General features: G+C 44.5%; 1 protein-coding gene across 2 annotated transcripts in view; it reads left to right on the forward strand.

Annotated features, from left to right (window-relative positions):
- The window catches only part of PINX1 (PIN2 (TERF1) interacting telomerase inhibitor 1), a 79,157-nt gene that overhangs the window by 16,583 nt on the left and 40,955 nt on the right, over positions 1-21,619 (forward strand). Inside the window, exon 6 of one of the 2 annotated variants that reach the window (XM_007961657.3) lies at positions 2,787-2,863. The exons of the other annotated variant lie outside the window; for it this stretch is intronic. Coding sequence (XP_007959848.3) covers positions 2,787-2,863 — 77 coding nt within the window. The remainder of the gene's footprint in view (positions 1-2,786; positions 2,864-21,619) is intronic. 2 annotated transcript variants of the gene reach the window in all.

Raw genomic sequence — 21,619 nt, forward strand, 5'->3', positions numbered from 1 at the left:
GACTCTTCTCACTTTTCTAGTTTACGGTGGCTTTTAGTGGAGTTACCCTTATCTTCTGCCCTCAGCTGACTGCCAGTTCTGTGTGTTTGCAATTAAAAAAATAAATAAATAAAAGTATTTCATTTTATTTGTCCTTCTTGATTGAATAATGAAAATGAATTTTCTAAACAATCAAAGCTACCTATATAAACCCTAACTGTTTTTTATTTTAGCAAACATATTCCTTGCTCTTCGCTTCTTTACTCTCGGCAGCTCAACTCTGCTTTTCCGTAGAGTTGGTTTTTCGAGCCTCAGTTCTAATACGACTTGTTGGGTTATTGCTAAACTGTTTCCAAATCATCTTGATTCCTAAGTTCTCGTGTCTATAAAAGTTTTAGTTGCCTCCCATGTGGACTTCTTGGTATTGTAAATGTGTCTGACTATAGCAGTAATTTTCCTCCCTTCCCAGTAGCTACTCTGATAGACTGGGAAACTGATAATCATGATTATTAGACAACAGCTAAAACGATTCTAAATAGAGTGTTCTTCCATGAAAGCACCTGCTCATCCTTGCAGGAACTTGCAGTCTGACTCTCGGAGGCCTTTCTTACTGGTTCTGCAAATGTCATGCATTGAAGACTAATAGATGAACCAAATCCAGATAGATCTGTTTCCTATTCCGTTTTCTTAATTGTCATTTTCTCTAAGTTTATCAACAGTATTTTGTATGATTTGACCATAATTCAGAAATGAAACAAATAAGCTTTTTAAATACTTTTTAAATTTGTGGTATTTATTCACAAGTGGCCATAATTTCCTAGTGTTTATAAGCTTTCCATCAGGACCATTAATTAGTAACAATCTCAAGGTCACTTCCATCTTCACCTTTTTATCCACCTTTTATATTCCTTTCCACTGGTCTCTGACTCTTCTTTCTTCTCTGTGTTCTTGTTTTCCAGATCAAATCCAGAGCAAAGCCTGTAACAATGCTGGTTTCTACACTTATTTAAGTGAACTTTGCTAAAGGATAAAAATTTCTGATACAAGAATCCATCATCAAAACTTTAGACACAATTGCACCTTCATTGGTATAGCTTACTGTCTCTGCCAGCTTGACAGTTTCCCCTTTGACTTTCAGATCTGTTTTGAATCTCTGTGTGTTTGTCTTTTGACATCGTATTTTAGAATTGTGATCTCGCATGTACCCTCTCTTCCTTAATCCCTCCAGCATTCCTTTTAGTCGAATTCCTGTAAAAGAGATCTTGATTTGCATTTTCTAGAGTGTCCGTATTCCAGAGGATAGGTTAGGGATAGATGGCCAGTACACATTTTGAATTAAGTACAGCTGCCTTTTCTGAAGTACAAATTGTGCTTTGCATTGGAAAATGGGCTGTGCTGGCAGCAAAGCTGTGAGGACATCTCTACACCTCCGATGAGTTTGTCCACCTCTTCCTGCTACAACCAGTTTTCTTCCCCACTTTCCCGGTTCATTTTCTGCACTATCTGTGATGTGCATTGTCTATTCTTAAGTAGGTTTTCCCTTGGGTCTTTTTGTGTAGGTCCTATTTAATCATAAATGAGAAGCAGGAGGGCTTAGTGTCAAGCTCAGGTAGGAAGGAGAGCAGCAGGCAGAGCCCAGGGAGCCTGCCCTCCTGGGAGGAACAGGTCATACCGCCTGGGCCACTTATTCTGGTACTGCTGCCTTGGAAACTGGTTTTGGCACCTGGTTTTGCATTAAATTGAAGGGTGTTTTGTTTTTTTAATTTCACGGAGTCACTGAGCAATGTCATATTTAAGTGCCCCAGTGATAGTCAGTGAACTAGAACCTTCTGGGTCATGACATTACTTTGCCAAGTCAGTGTGCTACAGGAAACCAAGACGACGAGTGAGTCTGTGACGGTGGAACTCGGCTTCCAGCGTGAAACTCACATTCCTGTGTCTGACCCAGAACCTCCCTCGCCCAGAGCCTCAAGCCTTTACATGGAGTAGTTACATTTTACAATGCATTTACCATGCCGTTGACAATGGGAATAGATTTGGCCGACTGCTCACAGAGGATTATTGGGTAGAAGTGGAAATTCCAAAGAAGTGAATTTTAAATTAGTTGGTTCATGGGTTTGAAATTGAAGAGTTTAGTGTTTTAAATAAGAACCATAGAGCCATTTAATTTCCTGCTCTCCCTATGTAGCCTTTTATTTAGAGACAATATAGCTAGAGCAGTAAAGAACATTTTAAGAAGAAAAATCTGAAACCCTGTCACCCTTATACAGTATTTTTTATTTACATATATTTTTTTAAAATGTTTGTTGAGTTAATTATTAAGCTCCCATATGTCAAATATGATACGTTCTCGTTCATGTGCATATGTGGAGTTGAAGCTATGTATCTAGTAGTATTTTTTAATCTGCATTTCATAATCTTTAAGTAGCTCATGTCTCTGAAGCAAATGAGATCTATTTTTAAATGAGGAACCCAGAGACCCAGGAATTGCACCTTGAGGGCATGGCGGGAGTAGAGTGAGCTGTAGAATTTAGCTTTCCTTGCAGTCAGTATGCTCTGGGTTGTTTCTATAATTAAGTGAATGTCAAGAGTTCTGGTTCTAAAACATTTACTTGTTTTTAAAATTTAATTAATTTTGTTTACTAATGGAAGAGTTGTAATGAAACAGTGGGTAGAAAGTCAGTAGTTACAAAGTTGTTTCTTTCTTTCCCAAAAGCCATTTTCCTTTGAGGTGCCCCGTAACTCATGTCTGTGCTCCTTCTTTTAGGAAGAGCGGTCTCACTGAAAGCATCACATTGTTTTTCTAGGGAAGGATCTGTCATCTCGGAGCAAAACAGATCTTGACTGCATTTTTGGGAAAAGACAGAGTAAGAAGACTCCCGAGGTATAAAGCCCAGTACAGTGTCTGTGTTCCGCTTTAATACTGTCTGATTTTCACCTGTGTATGAGACTGTTTCTATCTAGGACTAGTACTTTTCCGACAAAGTTTCCAGAACACTTTGGAGGCTTCATACACAGCCTAGATATGATCCTTTTACTAATGTTAGTGGGTAGATAATGTTTTATAAGGAATCTTTAAAAAAAGAATAAGTGTTTTCTGGTTTTTGGCTTTTGTTCTTTTGGTTTTGGTGTGAGAACTAGATTAAACTTGGGGAAGAATACTCATTGCCGTTATAATCGGAGGGGAAAATATCTCTTCCGTGGCCGAGACGGGAAGGATTTTGTCCGTTCTGCTCCAACTGCGTTACTCCGTTTGGAATGGAGGTGGGAGGAAGCATGTCACCTTCATTCTCTAGAACCAGCCTGTTCCATTCTAACAGCATCTGAGGCAGCGCTAGATCAGCACCATCTGTAAGGGGGTTCGATGGGGTGTTTCCGCTATTATTCAATATTTTTGCTTTACAACTGGAAGAAAAGAATGGGGTGACTAAACTGCACCCTTAATGGAATGAAGTCCATAATTTCTCATTCTAATTATTAAATTGGGCTGTATAATATTGCAAAGAATTTTTTGTGCTGTTTTTAAGTGTAAGAGACAGCCCTGGATATAGTTTGAGATATATCAGGATTTTGAAATATGGATTTCTGAAGATAACAGGCTAAAAATACTTAGAACTGGTATTGTCTAAGAAAATCTGGAACATATGGTTGTGACCACTGTTACTCAGCTAACCTGGTATGTTGTACTGATGTTCTTTTATTGGTTCCTAGCCAGGGCCCTTGCTGACCATAGAGCAAAAAAGAAGACTTGGTTTATTAATTCCTGGCATTTTTCCAGACTGACAGAAATCTTTATTTCTAGAGTGGTAGATATTTGTTTCTTAATAGTAATAATTTTTAGAGAGTCCAGAATTACCAGTGGTTGGAAGTCTTGTTTGGTGATTCCCTGTGCAGATTGGGACTAAATTCCCGGGTATCTTAGCCCTTGTCTGCCCCTGTACCCTCAGCAGATGGAAACAGCAGGCTGGGAAAGGATACCTGGCTTTGGTGCCTGCATGGACTGTGCTGAGTCACGGGGTTAGGCAGTGGTCACTAGGGAGGAGCTGCTCTGACATCAGGCCAGGCTGGCTGCTCCTTCACAAGGGGCTGCTGGAAAGAGCCGTGGTCAGACAGGCTGGCTTCTGGTTGCACCTCTGCCCTCAGTGCCCACTGTGAGACCTGGACTAGGCCACTCTTCCTTGTTCACTGAGGACATGGCCTCTGGCTTATCCTAGGCTCCCCTCCAACCCCTCCTCCTTGACTCTCTCAGTCGTCTCCGTGTCCTCAGGAAGAACTGGAATTCCAGTCCCGCGCCTCTTGCACTCCATCTCCTTTGGTCTGCCCAACAGCTGCCCCCACCCCACGATCACAGCCTGAGCCTTTGCATCAACTCCACATCCCTCCCACACCTTGAGATAACCCCCATCTCCCCAGCCCCGTGGGGCGCACGGTGCCTTCTGCACTGGTGCTTCCACATCCCCGCACGCTGATCCTCTCTCTTCTCCCTGCCGCCCACCCACCACCCCCAGCCTTTGCCCTCCCGGACACCCTCTTTGAAAAGGTACAGTTGAACAGATCGGGGGGGGGGGGGGGCGGAGAATATTACTTGTTGGCTTTTGTAGAACTTTAAGAGAATTTATGTGGTTGGTGCAGAAAGCTGTTAGATGTCAGAGATCAGAGGTTTCTGATCCTCTGGCAGATTTCTGTTTGAGAATTTATTTGTGTTGGGTGCCTTGAGATTTTCAGCACTATGTGGTGTTACTTGACTCTGGTGGCTAAGTCATGTTAAAGTGAGACACCCACCTGTGTTTGAGGAGCTTCAGAAGCAGTTCCCTAATGCTAGCCCCGGGAAAATCTCTTTTGGTCCAGTTGGTGTAGAGATGATCAACCTTGATGCAACATGGTGTTTTGTGCAAGATTTCCGTTAGTCACACCTTTCTCTCTCTTCCAGTTCATTGTTTTCTTCCAGTGATGAATTTAGGTCCTACCTGTTGGTGAGGCAGTCTTCTACCAGGCCCTGCTCCCCGTCTGTAGCCATAGTTCTCAACAAGGTTGCCCTGGCATTGCCTAATGAGCTTTAAACAAACGCTAATGCCAGGGTCCTGCCCAAGACTGATTAAATTAAATCTTGGGTCAGGGCCCAGGTATCTATATTACAAAAAGAGAAAAATTTAAAAAAAATTTTTTTTCAATAGCTCCCCAACTGTTCCGGCAGTTATTCTGACGTTCGGTAAGGAGCGAGGGTTGAGAACCCGGGGAAAGCCTGCCATGCAGCTGTACTGAGAGCTTCTGGCTTTGGGGTTGTGAGTAACCCTGAGGACAGAGCTCCTCAAGTCCTGCTGTGTGCACGGGGCTTCCTTGTCAAACTGCAGATTCCGACTCAGGAAGCCTGGGCGGGGGCTGAGAGCCTGCACGTCCCCATCCGAGGAGCTCCCAGGTGACACTGTTGCTGGCCCGTGTGCCACACTGAGGAGGTCAGGCCTAGACAGTATTTTCCATTAGACGTGTGCCTACATGTGTGCAGAAAACAGAATCTATTTAAATGTTATCACATTTAAGACAAACAGAATATTCTTTCTACAAAGCAAAATGACCTCTAAATTTATCTTTGACATCCATGTGGATTTTCATATGTTAAGTTTGCTTTCATTGAGTATACTGGTACCTTCCTTGAGTAGACTATTGCTAAGAAGCCTTACCTTGTTAGTTACAACAGCCCTTATAGTCAAAGGCAGGAGGCCTTTGATCAGATCTGTTTGAAAATACAACCTCTTTCGGCTCCCATCCTCAGTGGGCGGGAATACTGCATGTTGTTGTTCGCTTGACTCTCATAGCCGCGTCGGCCTGGATTTATATTTGGCATTGCAGAGGCCAAGGTGTTGCTGGAGGCCACCTACCTCCAGAGTCCTGGAAACCATGGTAGTGTGGGCCGTTAAGGTAGCAGTAGCTCTGTGGGTGCTCTAGTTAGGTGCTGACGCTGATCTGTCTTCAGCATCCCGAGTTCCAAAACCTTGGTGTTAACCACATTCTTGGCTTGGGTAACAGCATCACCCTTGCATTAAGCGAAGCCTACTGATTTTAATTTCTACAGCTCCTGACTGCCATCATAGAATTCCAATTTTATTAAGCACCTGTGTGCCAGATCCTCTGCTGGATTTTTCTCATTTCATCCTCGCAGCAATCCCGTCACATAGGCGTCAGCATCCCCTCTGTAGCAGTGAGGAAAGGGAAACACAGAATTGTTAGAACACTCCAAAATGGCACACATGGGCTTTAAATCTGTGTCCCTCCAATTTCAAAATCAGCCTTCTTTCTCCTATACCGCAGTCCTGCCGAAGTTAATGAACTCTTTCACATTTAACAAAAAATCTACGTTGAAGGGGGTTAGTTAGGCCTTAGCAGCTTCTGTTGAGCTTCATCAGAGACACCAGTGGTTGATGCTGTATCGTAACTTTGTGGGAAAATGATTGGCTGTTCCTATTTTGTAGAAAATAATGGTTTAAATTTCAAAACTTCTTTGTTACCTGTAGTCAGAGGTGAGCTGTTAGGGTTGAGAAGCATGTAACTAGGTGTCTGGACCAGCCTGGGGAACGACTTGACTTCCTTGTTGGGGCTGGAGGCTGAATTAAGAAAGAACTTGAGCATCTGGAGCATTGATGTTGTGTTGCTTGTGTATTTTTTCATCTCTCTATTGAACTGGATGATCTGAATATATTTATATCCAAGAAACATCTGCAGCCCTTGATTAATAGTCGTGAGGGTTTTTTCCTTAACTTTTTATAGATTAACAGGATGTTGCAAAGATAGTAGAGGGGTTCCGTGTACCCTTCATCTGGTTTTCCCCAGTGGTTACATCTTACCTAACTGCAGTACAGGATGATGAAACCAGGAAATGGGCATTGGTGCCATCTGCTCATATAGCTCTGTTCCCCTTTATCACATTTGTGGATTGTGTAACCGTTATTATCTCAGTGAAGATCCTGAACTGTTTCATTGCCACCTGAACTAATAGTTCAGTGAAGATCCTGAACTATTTCATGCTAACCCCAATCATAGTTGCATACCCTTCCAGCACTGCCCGTGATCCTGGCAACCACTGCTGCCGACAGAATTGTCTGACTAGGAGTGGAATATCGTGTGTACAGACCACATGGTCTCTCAGTTTGACGCTGAGGCTGCTCAGATCTGCAGGGGTCACTACCCAGTGCTAAAGGCCGGTTGTCGTTTCCGTGATCTACTTCCTGCACTTAGCCAAGCTCAGTGTTATTTTCTATTTTATGAGTCTTTAGAGAACTCCTTATAGAGATCAAATCAGTTGACGTCTTTAAAGTTCACTCCAATTGATTAAATCATTACTTAGTAACTTCAGAGGTATGTTAAACTGTGAAGCGATATATAAGTACAAAGTGGTATCGTGACAGTTTTGTCATCTATAGTGTGCTGGCATTGGAGAGCTCATGGTGTTGGCAGTATCTCAGGGTAAACTCACTGTAGTGAGTTTGTGACCTCTTTTAAATTGCATGCAAAATATGTGGGGGCACACGGGCAGAGCTTTCATTGGATTTTTGAACGTGTCCTTGGTCCAAAAAGAAGCGTTAAAATTTAAGACTATGCATTTAAAAGTCTTCATTCCAAAAAAAAAAAAAAAAAAAAATCACTTAAAATGTAAAATTCCTTTGTGAGCATAGTAGGAATGAACTTTGTGTAGTGGAACAAACTATGCCAAGTGAAGAATGTGTTCTCTTAATTATTTTGAATATAATGTATAGAAATAAAAAGAAAATTACATCAAAATGAAACAGCAACAATACAAGCTAAATGCAAGATTTCTAGGACATGTTTATGAAACTTAAATCATGTTTTCTGTCCTCTCTCTGACCTTTTTGTGTCTAATGAAGAAACTGCTAGCTGGGCGCAGTGGCTCATGCCTATAATCCCAACATTTTGGGAGGCTGAGACAGGAGGATTGCCTGAGCTCAGGAGTTTGAAATCAGCCTGGGCAATGTGGTAAGACACCGTCTCTACAAAAAAATTTTAAAAATTAGCCAGGCTCAGTTGCATCCACCTGTAGTCTCAGCTACTCAGGAGGCTGGAGATGGGAGGTTGCTTGAGTCTAGGAGATTGAGGCTGCAGTGAGCTATGATCATGCCACTGCACTCCAGCCTGGGTGACAGAGCGAGACCCTGTCTCAAAAAAACAAAGAAAAAGAAGAAATTGCTTCATTGTGTTTTACATGTGGACTTTTTCATTTGTGGTGTACACTGGCCAGCGAACACCTTAGAGAGGATTTGTGTTCTTATTTCTAGGCCCCACCATGTGACTGGCTCCAGTCGTTGGGACATGGTAGGGATTCAGTCAGTTGAAGCCTCATCATTCATCTCTTTTTTAAAAATGGACTTTGTTACCATAAAATCACGGTTCGTATAGCGTCATCATTGATATTTGAAATGTCGTTTCCTTTTGAAATGTTCTAATCGATAAGTATTTCTTCTCTGAGAGTAGGAAATATTCATAATCTACATTGCACGCCATGCACAATCTACTTGTGGGTTCTGGAGAAAGGATTATTGAATAAATCTTCGCTCACACCATTTTATGTTTTTAAAAATCAACCCAGTTTGCCAGAAACTGGCTTTCAGACCTTGCATTTCACTCTGGAATAGTTTTTCACAGCTCTAGCTGTTTTTCTTTGCTCAGAAGATAAAGCATTCCTATTGCTTGAAGGACTCTCCTCTAACTTTATTGGTGCTTAGTACTTCCTCCAGACACAGAAGTTGTCAGGAGGTGCTGTTTGCCCGCTGAATCCGGCTATTCAGAAGTACTGGCTTCAACAGTGAAAGATCATCATGAACTGCCAATTGCTCAGAAAACTTCTCATAAACTGTTCTGTGTGGGGACGGCTGGTTGCACATTTCTAATTTCCAAGTTATTCCTTTTCCCACCATCTTTGTTGTATATTGATTGGAAGATAATAACTCTGGTTTGGAGTGCACCTAAATTGGAGATGTATGCACTTTCTATGGAGACAAAGAAATGATCGAAGATAATGAATTGAGATTCCCAGGGCCCCTTGGGACCTGCGGCAGTACTTGTGCTGGCCAGTGCCTGCCAGGGCCTGTGTACATAAGTGTGTGTCTTTTCTCACTTGGTTTGCAATTTGAAGTTGGAGACACTGAAAAACAAATTCCATCAGTTCCTATCTGGTTGAACTTCCTGCTACTCTTTTTTTTTTTCCTCTCTCATTTTTTTCCCTCCCCGACCTTCCCAGTTTCCTTCCTCTCTCCAGCTTGTTTCCGGATTGAGCCTTATCACTAGAGAAAATACTCCGAAACCGGAGTGAGGATGGAGAATGTGTCACCAGCATTCTCACTTCGTTTCTCTGTTTAGCATGCTTCTGGCATGGGCTCCTGGCAAAATAATTGTCCATTTCTTCACCTTTCTAGCCTGATTGAATTAGAACCCTCATGAGAGTTACACTCTCCCAGGATACCAAATCAATAATCATTTTCCTTGAAATTCTTCTGCTGACTTGCTTTTTGAAGCAAAGCATGACTTATTTGCAGTTTGTATTCCTTTCTCACCTCTCTTTGTCAGTCCCCTTTTTTTCCCCATTGCTTGCTGATTATCCAGTCTGAAAATGAATTCCAAGCAGACGCTTCTGTTTTGCTTGGTGGAATTCATGGGGTATCTTGGACCATTTATTTTTCTGGTTGGATTCAATGCCTTAAGTTCCTCATGGAGAAGATCATTGAGAAGAGTCTTTATTGCCTTAATTTTTCAAGTGCCTTTTAATTGAAGGGCATTTCTCCTTTTGTTTTGAATTTTCACACTGATACCCAATGTTTATGGTTAGGTGAGTTTCATGAGGGCTTTGCAGGATGTGGACCCCCCTTCCTGTACCCATCGCTCTGCCCACCCTCCCCCTCCTCCACATCTGGACACCAAAGTAATCTTTTAATTAAAAACCTTTAGTTAGGGAGAAATATAAGCCCACAAACAAGACAAATAATACACTTGAGTTCCAAAATTCATTTTTTCCCAACAGTGATGACCTTAGTAATTCTTGTCATCATTTTGACCATTGATAACAGAATCCTGATTCAAAATGATCTCTCTTAGCTGGGACAGTTGGCCAAAACATTTTCACTGCTTTAAGGTGAAAGTTTATGAAGGTACATACAGTCTCATTTAGTTCTAGAAAGATCTAACTTGGTAGCAGCTAGATGAAAATTAGTTAGAAGGTAGGACATGTATCCTGACCACAAGTTTAACCTAAGCCAAATTATGTCCTGTGGCACCTGTCCTGAGTGCAGGCTGGGATGTGCAAGGGAGGCTGTGCCCACTTGCTGAAAGCAACAGACTTGTAACTTGTGTTCCTCACAAGTGACTGTGCTTTAACAGCTCTTTGGGGGCCTGAGGGTCATGTTTTCAAAGAGTACGTTCAGAGAATGGCCTTTGGGGACAATGGCGCCTGGAAAGCATGTTATGTTCAGAAACAGATGGAAGAATTGGGTATAGTTACCAGGGTGACAGTTTGGACAAAGGAAGAACTAGCACTGACTGATGAAATTCATAGAAAGGTAACAACTCAGGAAAAGGAAGCAGCCTGCATGGGCTGGCAGAGCTGCTGGGCACAGTGCACGCCTCCTGGGAGTGCCCTGTGCAGGTTCTGGTACCAGGCAAGAGTCCCAGCTAAATGCATTCAAGCCCTTCCAGTTCTGTCCTTCTCTCATTCTGGAGTAAAGAGAAGATGTGAAATGATCCCATTTGAAACGGTGCTGGCAGGTTTAAGACTTGACTTGAAGTTTTACGTTTTCCTCGACAACAAAGAAGAGAACATTACTTGGATTCTTCTTGATTCTTACATACTTGAGCAATTTTGGCTTTATCTACTTACGTCCTTTATCCAGTAGATAAATGTGAAAGGGTCTTGATGTGTGCAAACAAGAGATCAAATAGACTTCAGGTAAAATAGCAAGTCATCTGTCTTAGCAGATTCAAGACTTGAAAGAGCAACTGGAACTGTGGAGTATCAAGGCGAAGTTACTTTCACCTTGGGTAGGGTGTTACTATTTTATCTGTAAACTCAGATATCTATAAATGAGTCTTGAGTTATAGTTTGTGTAGCAGATTCTGTTTTCCAAAGATGGCGTCAGTGATACCTCCCATTCCACACGCTCTTCTAGGTGGGCCCTTACCGCCTCCGCACCAGGAGGTGGAGTCCGGTCCCCTCCTCTCTACCTGGGCAGGCCTGGAACTTGCTTGTAGCCAAGACAGTCTAGCAGTAGGGTGCCAGGTGACTTCTGAGGCCTCATTGGCTGGAACACTTGCTCTTGAAGCTTTCATGTAAATAGTCCAGCTGTCCCATGCCCCAAGCTGTGAGGAGGCCCAGTGCCCAGGCAAGCCCCCATGGAGAGACCATGAGCAGTGAGTTATGCAGGCTCCCCGAGCGTGCCTGGCCAGCTCCCGGCTCTGCCGGCTCTCCCCACCTTTTGACAATATCCGCGTGACAGACCCTGAGCCAGGGTTGCCCAGCCCAGCCCTTCCTAATTGCTAACCCACAGAAATAGGGTGAACAGGGAAATGGCTGTTATGTTTGAAGCCACCGAGTGTCAGGATGGTTTGTTGTGTGGATAACTGAAATGGCTGTCTCAGGATTTGTCTTCCTGTGGTTCTGTGATTAGACATTGGTACCTGGTATCAAAAATATATACCTGGTAGAACCATCTGAGCCAGTAGAATGAGGAAATCAGGTCATCTAATGAATGTTCTACTCTGGTTTCTTCTAAAGGGCAACTCACTCAGGGCCATATAGTGTTGTGAATAGGCACTTGAGAGTTTCATATGCCTGCCTTTGAGCCCAAGAGTAGTTTGAAGACTGAGTGATTTGGGGCAAGTTATTTAACCTCTCTGAGCCCCAGCTGCTTCATTTGTAAATGGGGATAATAAAAGATCCAGGGAAGATTAAATGATAAGCCACGTAAAACTCTTAGTTAGCTGCTGCTGCTGAGACCACTGTCATCACAGTCAGCATCAACACTCTCACAGTTTAAAATAGCCAGTAATAATTTCTGTGAAACATCCTTTAGAACAGAGAAAATTGTATCTATGTGTGCATAGTCACAATATTTGATATAAACCTACTGAGTAAACGGGGTCATTGCTGAGAAGCATGTCCTTCTCAAAGTCCTCTAGTGAAGTGACTCCTGCCCGCCGTTTTGCCATTATGGCAATGGCACAGGACTTCCTAACGCATCAATTTTGTTTAATTGATGTTGAAGATAAGTAATGACTAAGGCAATAACCTTCTAATGCCATGTTCTCTGCAGTTTTGGGTGGAAGTACAGACCTTGGTCGCTTGTTTTCCTTCAGAGTAGTGAGCACCCGCTGACATGCTCAGTGGTTCCCTAGTTGACTGCCTGCCTTCCCTCAGGAGACTGGGATCTCCGTAAGGGCAGGAATTTTTATATTTCCTCGTATCTAGAACTATGCCTGGCATGGAGTGGGTTCTCAGTAAGGTTCTTGCTGAATTGAATTCATTTGTTGAAATATGCCTTAAACATGTGGGGACAAAGGCAGGGAGCTGCTAATGCTCACTGAGTCTGTCAGGAGACATAGAGACACAGAAGAATTGGAAATTGAGCTAGGCCTGAAGGGTGGCAGTTCTCTCGCTGGACAAGGCATCAAAAGGCAGAAGCAGCATGAGCCATGACTCGTCCTGGCCTCAAACACAAATGCCAGTGGTGTCCAGGAATATAACTAGCCATGTGGAAGTCATCGTTGAATCAATTGGGAAGGAAGGAAACAGTGGTGTCTTGTCTGAAGGCTTCTGATATGGTTTGGAGGTGTGTCCCCTCCAAACCCCATGCTGGATTGTAATCCCCCGTGTCGGAGGTGTGGCCCGGTGGGAGGTGTTTGGGTTGTAGGGACGGATCCCTCACACATGACTTGATATCCTCATGGTAACGAATGAGTTCTCTGAGTTCACATGAGATCTGGTTGTTTAAGAGCCTGGCACCTCCTCCTGCCATCTCACCATGTGATGGGCTGGCTCCCCCTTCTCCTTCCACCATGATTGGAAGCTTCCCAAGGCCTCACCAGGAGCAGATGCCAGTGGCACACCTCCTATGCAACCTGCGGAACTGTGAGTCAAAATCAAACCTCTTTACTTTATAAATTACCCAGCCTCAGGTATTTCTTTATAGCAGTACAAAAGCAGACTAACACAGCTTCCAAGATTCATAAAATTAGAATGATGAATGAAGATGGTGATGATAAAGTGTGTGACTGCATAGCAAAGACCAGCTCCTTAGACCCACCTTGGTGACTATTGTCAGTGGACGTGTTGAAGATGTGCTTCTTGTCCTGGATATGTGAATATTCCCATCTGTCCTCCCCTTGAACTTCTACTTCTTTGTGTTTTCAGTGCCCTCACAGCATGGGGACAGGTAAGAAGCTTAGAGAACCTGCAGTGCAGTGGGATATTGGCTGGGGGAGTGACTTTGGTGTGAATAGTGCTTGAGGTGGGTTACTCACAGCCTCTTCCAATTCCGAGTGCAGGGAAAATCAGCCCCGTGAGTAAGAAGCATTACAGAGCTAGATTTTCTATTGAGCACAGCTTTTGATAAAAGGAAGAAGAGCTAGATATTGACTTTTGGGGGCCTGTTCTATCAGTGGTCTGTAAATCAACAGATAAATTATTGCTCTTCAGAAGCAGGAAGGCTACTCTTTGGCTCGAAGACATGTGTGCCTTTCTTTTACTTGTTTTTTCTTTTTAGTGGTAGAGGATCTTCCCTCCAGCCACTTGCTCCTTAGGGGTTTTGTTAAGGACTGAAGGGGAACTGAAGGGAGCTCTTTTGATTTATCTTCTGTTCTTTCCTTTTGGTCACTCCACAGGGCTGAAATAGCCGAGTTGGCTTTAATGTGTCGCCATTAGAGACCAAGCATTAGCTGAAATAAACCATCATATCTCACAATGAAAAATGTCCCCTGATTGGCTAATTAATCAGTCAAAGGGGAATGACATGGCTCTCGGCTTGAGGGACTCTGCTAGAGAGAAACAGGCTGTTGATAAATGGTTTTCCAAGAAATTCATATATCAAGGAAACTTAGTCATTTTTTAACTACAGTTTGTGTGACTGCAATTTTTTTTTTTCCAACTTTTCCTTTTCTGCTGCTCTTGCTGTTTAGGCTGTGTTTTTGTGTTGTTGATAGAAAAATATAGGATTTTTAGATATGAGAAAATAAATGCTTCCTACTTATTCATGTCAGATAGGCTGATTGGTTTTGACTATCTAGGTTTACCAATAGGTGAAAATCAGATCGTTTTTCCCAAGATGAAATTATCTTTTCCTGGCTTCCTTGCGAGTTAAGATCTCCAGATTCTGGTCCACACTGCGTGAGTTAAAATCCTGGGTCCATCAGTTGCTAGCACTGCACTACTGGACACGCCATGTAAGCTCTCTGTACTTTAATTTTCATATTTTAAAACAGGGATAATAGTAATATCATCTATTAGGCAGAATTAAATGAGATCACCTATAAAGCATTTGAACAATGACTCATACAAAGAGAGTATGTGTTAAATGCTTGTTATTTTTTAATCAAAGTAATATATGCACGTAGTTGTAAAAAAATTAAGCTCCACCAAACAGCTTTTAAAGAAAGAGCATTCTGTAGTCATCCTTGCCACTTCACCTCACAAACTTCCTCCCTACAGCACTTTCAATTCTTCTTCAGTTATTTGGTATTTACTTTCATATTTTAGAATAATAACTTGCACTGACATTTTTCAATGTCATAATTTTTAAAATGTGGACTTCTGTTTTGGTAGATTAAGATCTGGGCCTGTACACCACTCAAACTACTGATTGTATTGTATAATAATTAGTGAATTTGTTATTTGGGGTTTATATTTTTATTGCTATGTAAATATCGTACCCTGCTAAGCCAAATAGTGTGCAATAATAACATTTCCTGTAACAATTTTTGGTTTTCTGATGGGAAACAAAAGCATTCTATATATCTGTGTGATTTTGTTTTTTCCCTCTAGACCCTCTGGTAGCCTCTTAATATAAAACTTGCAGAGTATCAGCTGCATCAGATCATCTGTTGACTGGATCTGTCTCCCAAGAGACCTCTCCTAAGATTTCCGCCTCCTGGCTCCCTCAGGACTGGTTGCTGGCTCGGCCACTTCCCTGGCCTCCTGGACTTTTCCCCAGCCTTGCTCCTTTTAGCTCCTCTGTCTCCTTACTCATCTTCCACAGCTTTCTGAGAAGGGCATGGGTCTGAAAATCTCTATTAATTCCATGGCAGATGGTCTGGGTATAGAATTCTGAGTTGGAAATCATTTTCCTTCAGCATTTTGAAGGTATTAGCTAGTGTCTTTTGATAGCCATTGTTGCAGTTCTTTCTTTAGTCCTTTGCACAGACCTGTTTATCTCATTTTCAAGGAGGTTTTAGAATCTTAACATGTTCAGATTCTAAAACCTCATGGGAATATGAGTTGGTTGGGGGTTTTTACTTACCAGGCACTTGGTAGAACTTTCAATATGAAGATTCATGTCCTTTCTTGAGTTCTGGAAAATTAGCTCTTTCATAATTTTTTCCCCTCTGTTTTGTCAGGAAGCCAGTATTTGCACTGACATCTTGAATTCCTCCTCAAATTTTCCTTTTGTCTCTAGTTTTTCTGTATCTTTGTTCTACTTTGGTGGGGGTGGGTGGGGGGCATTTTCTTGGTTTTTATTTTCCAACCTTTTTATTATAAGGTAAGTTTTGCTGTCATATTTTTAATTTTCAAGAGCTATGTCTTACTATCTCATTGTTTGTTGTTTTTTAATAATGTCCTGTTCTTGTGTCATGGATATAACCATATGTTACCTGGCCTCTGGAGGCATTGTGTTTTTCACAGATTCATAGATTGTTTTTCTGTCTTTGTCCTCTGAGTTCCTCTTTTCTTTTGGTTTTGGTTTGCTGCCTTCATGACGGAGGATTTCCCCGACATAGTCCGATGATCCTTTGCTGTCCACTCTCATTTAACAGTCAGTTAATGAAGAGCCAGTTGGAATCTGTTTGCAGAGGCAGCCTTCTCAGATGGGGAATTGGCCATTTCCTTAGGGAACCCCCGGATGTCAGAGTCAGCGGGTCTTTCTGTCAGTGGGTCTTGACTTCTCTAGAGAAGCCATCTTGCTGGGCCCATGGACCTGGGCTCTGGTGGACAAGAGGGAGGTCCTCCTACATGCCCTGGCCTCCCTCCTATCAGGAGCGCCTCCCCGCTGTCAGGAGCGCCTCCCCACTGTCAGGAGCGCCTCCCCTGCCCTCCGCTGCATCCCAGGTCCTGCTGGCAGAACCTCTGGGGGTCAGTTTTTCCAGGGATTATACCTTCTGTTGCCTCACATGTTTCTCTTGTAGAGGAAACACTGCTGTTCCCCACTCTGGAAAGTGGTTGGGCCATTAGGCTCAGGGTATTCAGAAAATCATTATTGAAGGAAAAGAGTGGAGAAAGAGTAAGAGAAAACCCTTTCAATTCAAAAGAAATATTTATTTTAAAGTGTAACAACCCTTTTTCTCATCCATCAATTCCAAAATCTTATAAACTATTTTATCTCAATAGATGTGGGAGGGGTGGGAGTGGTTGCTCTTTTCAAATCCTAGCCCTGGCATCATTCCCATTTTAAAACATAAACAGAAAACACAAAAACTTACTCTGTTTGCCCCTCAGATTGACTTCCTTATGAGTTGTATTTAAGTAGGGCCGTGGTCTCATGCGGGCCTCTCCCTCACATGTGCGTCCATGAGCTCCGGCTGCAGCCTGTCAGATCCAAGCCTAAAGAAAGCTGAGAAAGCGTCCGCTGTGCAGTGAAGGAGATGGTGCTCTGCCTCCCCCTCAGCACTGGTGTGGCCTCTTCCTGTGCTCTGCTCCCCCTCAGCACTAGTGTGGCCTCTTCCTGTGCTCTGTCCTCCTCCCCTCAGCACTAGTGTGGCTTCTTCCTGTGCTCTGTCCTCCTCCCCTCAGCACTAGTGTGGCTTCTTCCTGTGCTCTGCCTCTCCCTCAGCACTAGTGTGGCCTTTTCCTGTGCTCTGTCCTCCCCTCAGCACTAGTGTGGCCTCTTCCTGTGCTCTGTCCTCCCCTCAGCACTAGTGTGTGTGGCCTCTTCCTGTGCTCTGTCCTCCTCCCCTCAGCACTAGTGTGGCCTCTTCCTGTGCTCTGTCCTCCTCCCCTCAGCACTAGTGTGGCTTCTTCCTGTGCTCTGCCTCTCCCTCAGCACTAGTGTGGCCTCTTCCTGTGCTCTGTCCTCCTCCCCTCAGCACTAGTGTGGCCTCTTCCTGTGCTCTGTCCTCCTCCCCTCAGCACTAGTGTGGCCTCTTCCTGTGCTCTGTCCTCCTCCCCTCAGCACTAGTGTGGCCTTTTCCTGTGCTCTGCCTCTCCCTCAGCACTAGTGTGGCCTCTTCCTGTGCTCTGCCTCTCCCTCAGCACTAGTGTGGCCTCTTTCTGTGCTCTGTCCTCCCCTCAGCACTAGTGTGGCTTCTTCCTGTGCTCTGCCTCTCCCTCAGCACTAGTGTGGCCTCTTCCTGTGCTCTGTCCTCCCCTCAGCACTAGTGTGGCCTCTTCCTGTGCTCTGTCCTCCTCCCCTCAGCACTAGTGTGGCCTCTTCCTGTGCTCTGTCCTCCTCCCCTCAGCACTAGTGTGGCCTCTTCCTGTGCTCTGCCTCTCCCTCAGCACTAGTGTGGCCTCTTCCTGTGCTCTGCCTCTCCCTCAGCACTAGTGTGGCCTCTTTCTGTGCTCTGTCCTCCCCTCAGCACTAGTGTGGCTTCTTCCTGTGCTCTGCCTCTCCCTCAGCACTAGTGTGGCCTCTTCCTGTGCTCTGTCCTCCCCTCAGCACTAGTGTGGCCTCTTCCTGTGCTCTGTCCTCCTCCCCTCAGCACTAGTGTGGCCTCTTCCTGTGCTCTGTCCTCCTCCCCTCAGCACTAGTGTGGCCTCTTCCTGTGCTCTATCCTCCTCCCCTCAGCACTAGTGTGGCTTCTTCCTGTGCTCTGCCTCTCCCTCAGCACTAGTGTGGCCTCTTCCTGTGCTCTGTCCTCCCCTCAGCACTAGTGTGGCCTCTTCCTGTGCTCTGTCCTCCCCTCAGCACTAGTGTGGCCTCTTCCTGTGCTCTGCCTCCCCTCAGCACTAGTGTGGCCTCTTCCTGTGCTCTGTCCTCCCCTCAGCACTAGTGTGGCCTCTTCCTGTGCTCTGCCTCTCCCTCAGCACTAGTGTGGCCTCTTCCTGTGCTCTGCCTCTCCCTCAGCACTAGTGTGGCCTCTTCCTGTGCTCTGTCCTCCCCTCAGCACTAGTGTGGCCTCTTCCTGTGCTCTGCCTCCCCTCAGCACTAGTGTGGCCTCTTCCTGTGCTCTGTCCTCCCCCTCAGCACTAGTGTGGCCTCTTCCTGTGCTCTGTCCTCCCCCTCAGCACTAGTGTGGCTTCTTCCTGTGCTCTGCCTCCCCTCAGCACTAGTGTGGGCTCTTCCTGTGCTCTGTCCTCCCCCTCAGCACTAGTGTGGCCTCTTCCTGTGCTCTGTCCTCCCCCTCAGCACTAGTGTGGCCTCTTCCTGTGCTCTGTCCTCCCCCTCAGCACTAGTGTGGCCTCTTTCTGTGCTCTGTCCTCCTCCCCTCAGCACTAGTGTGGCCTCTTCCTGTGCTCTGCCTCCCCCTCAGCACTAGTGTGGCCTCTTCCTGTGCTCTGTCCTCCTCCCCTCAGCACTAGTGTGGCCTCTTCCTGTGCTCTGTCCTCCTCCCCTCAGCACTAGTGTGGCCTCTTCCTGTGCTCTGGCCTCCCCCTCAGCACTAGTGTGGCCTCTTCCTGTGCTCTGTCTTCCCCTCAGCACTAGTGTGACCTCTTCCTGTGCTCTGCCTCTCCCTCAGCACTAGTGTGGCTTCTTCCTGTGGTCTGCCTCCTCCCCTCAGCACTAGTGTGGTCTCTTCCTGTGCTCTGTCCTCCCCCTCAGCACTAGTGTGGCCTCTTCCTGTGCTCTGTCCTCCCCCTCAGCACTAGTGTGGCCTCTTCCTGTGCTCTGCCTCTCCCTCAGCACTAGTGTGGCCTCTTCCTGTGCTCTGTCCTCCTCCCCTCAGCACTAGTGTGGTCTCTTCCTGTGCTCTATCCTCCTCCCCTGAGCACTAGTGTGGCCTCTTCCTGTGCTCTGGCCTCCCCCTGAGCACTAGTGTGGCCTCTTCCTGTGCTCTGTCCTCCTCCCCTCAGCACTAGTGTGACCTCTTCCTGTGCTCTGCCTCCTCCCCTCAGCACTAGTGTGGCCTCTTCCTGTGCTCTGTCCTCCCCCTCAGCACTAGTGTGGCCTCTTCCTGCAAGTTAAGCATGAATCTTCCAAGTACTCTGGTTGTCTAAAGTATATCATGGAAATACGCCATTCCTAACTTATCTTACTGAAACATGGGGTGGGTTGCAGAAAGTGCTCTGAGCCTCCATAAATACATGCTGGTCGTTATTACCCTGACGTGGATGTCTTTTGCATGTGCCTCCTGTAGCCAACAGGCTGTCTCTGGTGGATGGTTCCTCCAAGCACACCCTGCAGGAGGTTGTACCAGGTCAGATACGTTGCCCCTGGCTCCATTTTCCTTTCCCACAGAAAGAATGTGAGGTGTTCTGCCAGGAGAGACAGGCCTCACCTATTGCAGGTTTGCCTTTCTTAGTAATAACTGCCCTATTGAGAAAGATTAGTGGAAACTATAGTTGTGATGTGGAAGAGAAAAGAGGAATGAGCTGAGTGCCACCAGTCTTCACTTCAGTCCGAGGTCTGTTGGCAGCTCCCTTTGTAGTGTTAAGCCAAGTCTTCTTGGGTCCTTCTTGAGTTTTCGATTAAAGCATAGACAGGGTCACTTCCTGTGAGAATGATGGTGAGTAGATTAAACCCATACCCAGAGTTGTGGGGGAAAAAGTACAAGCACTAAGCACATTTTTTATCATTGGATATCTTACTTACCTAGAGTTGTTGGATCTTAAGTGTGATCTGCGATTTATTTTTTTCTTTTGACATCACCAGGGCCTGCTGATTTTGTGTTTTTAACACCTCCAGCATCCATCCTACTTTTTCATTCCTTCCAGTGAAACCATTCCTAATCATCATGACCCGAAATGATAATCCTAAGTGGCCTCCTCAGCCCCATTGTTTCCTACTTGCAGGGCATCCTTTCAGAGCATTTTTGAGAGCTTATTCTCAAAATCGGCTCTTCTCCAGTGCTCCTGTCCTATGTCAGCAGTGTCCAGCGTATGACAGATGCAGCTCCCTTAATGCACACACCAGACCCTTGCCCAGCTCATGCTAACCTGCTTCCCTGATGCTGATGCTTGCTGGCTCCTGGTACAGACCTCCCGGGACTCTTCTCACCCAGCTCTGTCACCCACTCTGCTGCCGCTTCTTTTAGGACCCTGACCACGTTCTGGCTCATTATTTTATTTGGCAGGTTTTTATTAAATACTTCTGTGCTAGGCGCTGTTCTAGGCTCTGGTAATGCGAGTCACTGCCCCCAGCGGCTAACACCGCAGTGACATCTTCATGGAAGGTTTCCTCGTCTCCATCCTGCCTCTCACTGCGCTCTGCCTTGGTCTGAATTTGCTGATTACTGTCTGCTGCCTTGCGTGCTGTCCTTTCAACAGTGTGTCTTCCTCTTCTACCCCTATGACAGAAGCCATGCCTTTGTCCCTTCATAGGCCCTGGCTCAGGGTCATTAGTAGTTGTTCACTAGGTAACTAGGTAACTATGAGTTCATTGGTATAGTTAAAATGATAGCTGGTTTGAACTTCTTTAATACTCATGGGAATCAAGGGTAGTTTTATATTGCAGGTTGATTTCCTTGCTTCTTAATTGATAGCCCTATGAAAGAATTATTAAGTTTCTGCTTCCTACTAAAATCCAGACACATTATCCACTATACCAAGAGTTATACTAAAAAAAAGTGTATACTAAAAAAAAGTGTATACTAAGAGTTATACACTTTCATAGTAAATCTGTTTTCAACAGAAAAAGAGTATTTTTCAGCTTAATAAAGAACCTACTATTTATGGTTCAGCCTTGGTACCACAGAGGTAGAACAATCAGACCTTGTGTGCTCCTGACATAATGCAGTATAAATCTGAACTCTTCTTGCCAAAAAGCTGAACCTAAATCTAATCAAATCTCTAAAAGTATTTTTCATTCATGGAAAATACAAGTTGTAGAGATGCAATCTTAGAAGGAAACAAACAAAAATCCAAAATGTGGGACAGAGCTCAAGACAATTGACCCAATTCCTACAAGTCAATGGAATGAAAAAAAAATATGGGATTGTGGGAAAGAATAGGGTGTGGTAACTAGAAAAACCCTAGAAGATACAAGTATCACACGCTAGTATAGACCTTATTTATGAGCTGATTTGAACCATAAAAAGACATCCCGGAGCTGGTGAGGAAATCTGATTGTAGATCGTATTAGATGCCAAGAAATTATTATCTGTTTGGTTAGATGTGCTAATGGCACTGTGATTGTGTAAGGAAATTTCCATACTTTTTAGTGGTTTTTACTGCAGCATTCAGGATGAAATGACTTGATATCTGGGATTCACCTTAAAATACTTTAGCAAAGAACAAAGCAATGATGTAATGGTGTGATAAACTTTGTTAATTGTTGATAGG

The sequence above is a fragment of the Chlorocebus sabaeus genome, chromosome 8 (assembly GCF_047675955.1).
Source record: "Chlorocebus sabaeus isolate Y175 chromosome 8, mChlSab1.0.hap1, whole genome shotgun sequence".
Classification (NCBI taxonomy): domain Eukaryota; kingdom Metazoa; phylum Chordata; class Mammalia; order Primates; family Cercopithecidae; genus Chlorocebus; species Chlorocebus sabaeus.